Source organism: Pteropus alecto, unplaced genomic scaffold (genome assembly GCF_000325575.1).
Source record: "Pteropus alecto unplaced genomic scaffold, ASM32557v1 scaffold57, whole genome shotgun sequence".
Taxonomy (NCBI): Eukaryota; Metazoa; Chordata; class Mammalia; order Chiroptera; family Pteropodidae; genus Pteropus; species Pteropus alecto.
In genome coordinates, this window is record NW_006442508.1 from 6,328,578 (window position 1) to 6,334,667 (window position 6,090).

At 38.9% G+C, this 6,090-nt stretch overlaps 1 protein-coding gene across 1 annotated transcript in view; it reads left to right on the forward strand.

Moving 5' to 3' along the window:
* The window catches only part of ATP10D (ATPase phospholipid transporting 10D (putative)), a 106,277-nt gene that overhangs the window by 72,880 nt on the left and 27,307 nt on the right, over positions 1-6,090 (forward strand). Inside the window, exons 12-15 of the mRNA XM_006922476.3 lie at positions 1,098-1,707; positions 2,340-2,446; positions 3,219-3,345; positions 4,937-5,121. Of these exons, the coding sequence (XP_006922538.1) occupies positions 1,098-1,707; positions 2,340-2,446; positions 3,219-3,345; positions 4,937-5,121 (1,029 nt within the window). The remainder of the gene's footprint in view (positions 1-1,097; positions 1,708-2,339; positions 2,447-3,218; positions 3,346-4,936; positions 5,122-6,090) is intronic.

Genomic DNA, 6,090 nt, shown 5'->3' on the forward strand with positions numbered 1-6,090 from the left:
ACTTGATGTAAAGATTGGTGATTCACCTCTTGCTGTGCTGGCTTTCTTGTGTATAACTACCTCCCCTCTTGCACACATTCACTGAAAATCCACTTTGCAACACAATCCAATTAAATTTTAATTTTCCATTAGATCATTTTTTTTTTGGCAATTTCAGAGGTGGTCAGCTTTAACATAAAAATAACATTTCTAATTAAGCTTTCATTTGATCAGAAACTACATTTCTATAAGGTTTCAACTAGAAAGTTTCCCTTTGAAAAGCAATTATGTAATTAGAGAATAAATCGCTAGGTGTTGTTTTCTCCCAATATAATACTTCTTCATGCACATCTATTTCCGAAGTAGGCATTTTTTGGTGTTTTCTGCTTAAGAAATATTGATGCCTTGTCCCCAAAGAATATAATATTTTATGGCCTAAAATAAAATCTCTGTAGACATGTAAGAGCCTAAGTTTCATATTTCTAGGTAATGATAGGCAGTGAATAAAGAACTAATCAGAATTCACGTGGAATACAGAAAGCTCATCTGTGATTGAGCTGTGCTTTTCATTTCTGTGTTGCTAGTAAGTTTGAAAATCGACCATCCTGAGTTCCTCAAACTATCATAAAATTAATAATCTTTAGGGAAAAATTCTTTGGGCATTTCTGAATGAGAAAATTTTAGTATCCAATTAATTGGTCTTCATAATCTAATATGCTATTGATTATTTAATTTGCTTATAATTTTTAAATTGTTATTGCCAGGATATATATAATGAAGATTATGGATTTTCTATATTTTAAATTAGTTCATGAGGAAAAATTGCCACAAGTACGTGCACTGCTAACAATATTAGCATTTTATGTCTTTCGCTATCAGTTGTCAAATATCTTCCTAAATGGTTGTAATTTGTAATGCCATCAACATTAGCACATATTTTTCATTATGGCTATCTTTATTTTTATTAATGTTTTCTAAGGCAGTTTAAGTATGGAGCAGTCTGCTAGCTATTTAAGGGAGTGTAACTCTTCATATCTAATTTTTTCCCAGTTTGACTTCAAAGTTGTTATAAATGGTTTTTGATTGTATTAATGAGACCTTCCCAAATTCTTTCATAGATTAGACTCTCTTCACTGAGTGGAATGCCCACTAAGTCTTTGGAAGAGATTAAAAACCTCTTCCAGCGATTATCTGTCCGAAGATCAAGTTCACCATCTCTTGCCGGTGGGAAAGAGCCATCTTCTGGGGTCCCCAATACCTTTGTGAGCAGACTCTCTCTCTTCAGTCGAATTAAACTGGCTTCACCTGTGGAGGAAGAGGTCTCACAGACAGGAGAGAGCCAACAAGGTTCTGGTAACTCAGCTTGCCAAACAGAAACAGAGAAACAAAACGGTGATGCAGGCGTCACAAATGGCAAGGCAGATTCCCTCCCTGGACAGCCGTTGGCCACTAACCTGTGTTATGAGGCTGAGAGCCCAGATGAAGCGGCTTTGGTATATGCTGCCAGGGCTTACCAATGCACTTTACAGTCCCGGACACCAGAGCAGGTCGTGGTGGACTTCGCTGCTTTGGGACCCTTAACATTTCAACTCCTACACATCCTGCCCTTCGACTCAATAAGAAAAAGAATGTCTGTTGTGGTCCGGCACCCCCTTTCCAACCAAGTCGTGGTGTATACCAAGGGTGCTGATTCTGTTATTATGGAATTGCTTTCCATGGTTTCCCCAGGTAGGTGCGTACAGAACTGAGAGGGTAGTGGTATGAAGGGCTCAGATTAAAAGACCACTCTCGATGGTTTTATGAAAGCCAACAAGCCAGATATGTGGGAGTCACTCACACTTGGTGGAGCGAGGGAAACTGCTTAGGATTTGGTGAGAAAGCATATAAGTTTTGGGGTGACCCAGACTTGGGTTCAAATCCAGCCTCTGCCATTAGCTATGTCTTAATGAAGTTACCTAACTGTTCTTTGCCTAAGTCTTCAGTAAATGGGAATTATAGTACCTTCTTTATGGGTTCCTCAAACATTTAATGTCATACCATATATAACACATGTACAGCCTTTACCCAGTGCCCAGCAAATAGTAAGTGTTCCGTGAATGACTGCTAATGTTATTATAAGTTACTCTTATTGCAGATGGTGTGGGGATGGTGTTGTATTTAGTTCTTGGTCTTTTTCTCTCCCCAGAGAGAAAGGAACAGGGAAAGTTTTATTCTGAGAGTCCCTTTTATAAATGCACATTTGGGTTTTAAAACCTAAAGGCCTTTTGTTCGTTGTGGGTTAAGCTATCATTGTTTTTAAAGAAATATGTCTGTAATTGGGTAGACTGGTGGGAACACTTGTGTTTTGTTAATTATTTTAGATGGAGCAAGTCAGGAAAAACAACAAATGATAATAAGGGAGAAAACCCAGGAACACTTGGATGACTATGCCAAACAAGGCCTACGCACTTTATGTATAGCAAAGAAGGTAAGGCTGCTAGCACACTACTCATTCTTACCCACAAGGTAATTTGATTTAAGGGAATCTGACATCTATTGGGCTACATTTTTATCAGGAGCAGGATCATTTCACTGAAAAGGCAGAGGGTCTCTTTTGATATTGCACTCTCCATCCTTACAACTATGTGTGAACAGGTAGAAAGTACCTCACCCCCTGTACTACATTCTGCTTTATAAGAACTGACATACATAGATTTATCCCTCTGTGGCAACCTGAAGACAAAGGAAAATGTATCATTGGTTCTTTCTCCAGGAAATTACCTTAGTTTTTATTTGGAGCAAGAGTTTTTTTGCCACACCCCAGTGTGGCCCCCTCTCTCTTTTTACTTTTACAAATGAGTAACCTCATAAACCAACCATCAAAAGATATCAGAGGTGCTGCTGCCTACAAAATACCTCAGCCTGAACAATTCTGATACCACTTTCTCAACCACAGCATTAGAATCACCCCGAATTTAACTAAGTGGAGACTTCTCCCAACTGCATATTTTCTGGTATAATTAACCCACTTTCATCATATATGGTGCCTAGAATTTCCTGGAGATACTGAGCTATAGGGCCCATCCATCATCAGTGTTACACTAGTCTGGTCACAGAATTCAGGAAGCTTGTGACCAGGCATGTGAGGATAAAGACCTGTCATGAGTGTGCCCAGAGAAAGGAATACCTAAAACAAATTGATGGCTTGATATCTCCCCCTTGATATGGCCTGCCTCTTAGCTCTTTTTTTCACTCCATAGGTCATGAGTGACACTGAATATGCAGAATGGCTGAGGAATCATTTTTTAGCTGAAACCAGCATTGACAACAGGGAAGAATTATTACTTGAATCTGCCATGCGGTTGGAGAACAAACTAACTTTACTTGGTAAATAGACTGTGTTGTATTTTCTGAATGGAGAATTTTGAAAAACACTCGACATCTCTAAATAAGTTAGTCACCAGTGCTTTTTTTTCCCACTTTAATCTAATAGATATATGTGATTCTGCCTATCCTGTCCAGTCTGATTCCTACCCAGCTTCTAATCCTTTCCATTCTGTTTCCCAGAGCAGTGAACTAGACTTCATTTGTGGTGGGATTGGGTTGATCATTCTTAAGAAGGTCATTTAAAAACACAACACTAAACATGCAGTACAAAGTCAAATAAATATCCAGGTTCAAGAGAAGAAAGCTAAAGTTTCTCACCAGGCACTAGATAAGTTACTTAATATATGTTGTCTTTTTGAATCTGCACAACAAATCTTCACTTTATTTGGAAGATGCTTAGGGCACAGAGCAGTTCAATGACTTGTTCAGAGTCACATACTAGTAACTTACAAAGCTAGGAAGAAACTCAGTCAGGTCTACCTGGCTGTAGGCCTGTGTTCTTTATTCTGTACCTGCAAATGGACTAAGGAAATATATTTCTCTCTCTTACTTTCCGATTTCAACTAAAGGTTGCACGACTTACATCTCTTGTCTTAGACTGAGTTGTATCTTGAAATCATCCAGAGCACTTTAAAAAATCCCATTTCCAGGGATTCTGATTCAATTGGTCTGTTGTGTGGCTTGTATGTTTGAATTTTTAAAAGCTCCCCAAATAATTCTAAGTGGCAGCCAGAGTTGAGAACCACTGCCATAGGGTCTGGAACTCTAGTTTCTAATGGAAGCACTAACACACCAAGGGACCAGAATCTGAGCCCGATTCCTCTGGTTCACAGAAAACCAATGACCTCACTTAGTACCTAGCCAATGGAGTAATGATGCCCACCGCTAAGTCTTTTCTCTGTGACAGTGCAGGTACCAAGGGTCCACGTTTTCTCATCTGAAATTTCAAACTCTAAAATGCTCTGTGGGCCAATTGCCAAAAGTTGTTTGGCAGCAAAATCAGGCCTGATTTGATATGACTATTGGAAGCCTTTATTATCCTAATTAGTGTGAACATTTATATCTTTTACTACAGAAATGTTAATATACTTAATTATCAGATATTACAAAATAGGACCATGTTACCTTTTTCAAGTCTGCAAAACTTTTGAATTCCAAAACTTATCTGGCCCCAATTATTTCAGAAAAGGGAATCATTGAGTTCACTATGAAAGATCATTAAAAATTTATGTCTCACTGACGAGAGCATTCTTTAAAATCCTGCCCTTACTGTTGAGAGTATCACAGAATTATAAAATCATAGAGCAGATTATATAAGCAACTGAAACACCCCACCCCCTTCAATTTACTGAGAAGAAAGCTAGCCAAAAGAAGAACAAGTGAGTTTGATAAACACATTGATTCCTAAGGTTTCCTTCCCAAATATTACCTCATGTATGATGTTGGTCTGGGTCTTCACACTTCCTTTGGATCCTTGGAAGCTACTAGAGAAGGATTGCTTGGCTAACAGATATGATTCGATTATAGCCTAGGTGAGCTTCAGCTGGCTTTTGTTTCTTAGAAGCTGTATTGCACTTTGGTTATTTTTTAGGTGCTACTGGCATTGAAGACCGTCTGCAGGAGGGGGTCCCTGAGTCTATAGAAGCCCTTCACAAAGCCGGCATCAAGATCTGGATGCTGACGGGTGACAAGCAGGAGACAGCTGTCAACATAGCTTATGCGTGCAAACTACTGGAGCCAGATGACAAGCTCTTTATCCTCAATACCCAAAGTAAAGTATGTATAGTGAGATTATACCAGTCTTTTTGTTTTTTCAAGGCCAGTAGAGCATTTTTGATTTGATATAGGTAAGGAGAAAGATAAACTAATAGCCATTAGTCCCTTGATAATTATTTATTCTATCTAGCAGCCTAGCTTGTACTTGTGAGGGTATCATAGTTCTTCTAAAAGCTTGGAGAAACCTTTCAGATTGAAGGGAAGTGATGATTTCTGTTGGAACCAGGTGAATTAATATTTTTATGTAATTCTAAAAATAGACTCTCAGGGTAATCATACCCTCTACTGGTAATTCTTAGATAGTGCTCCTGAAAATATCAAAAATTTGTAGTGTTTAAGGGAAAGGGAAAAAAATTTTTTTTTTTTTAAGGAGAACGTAAGAGGCTTGGACCCAGCCTATTTTTCTCAACACCCATTCCCCCCGCCCCAGTCTCTAACACAAATGTTCTAATCAGTTAAACAGGCATTTTATTATTTTCAGAAGATTCCTAATATAGTAATAGTCTAACATTTACGCATATTTTTTAATTAGCTTGGAAGACCTTTCTCACTCCTTCCTCAGTAGTCAGACTTAGCTACATTCATTCTGTCACGACAGTTGGCCTCTCAGAAATCCTCTGGAGCTTCTCATCTGGATCACATCTTGAGCTTTTGTCACGGGCTACCGTGTCTGGTTAGCTTTGTTTTTATGATCAGGTCTATTGGTACCCAACTAGATCGTACATTTTGAGGAAAGAATTTTTTCCTTATTCAGCACAGAGTGAGTTCTCCTTGGCAGTGGCCCGGGGACCTATAACCACAGCCACCAGCCAGCTCCTCATACCACCCAGGGGCTGAACACAAGAAAATGCTTAGTCATTTTAGTCACTAAATTGGATGTGCCCTAAAGCTCGTAAGACCCGGCTTTAAATGTTTGGCCTGCCAGTGACCAGATGTGTATCTTAGGGAGTTACCTTCCTGAGCCTTTTT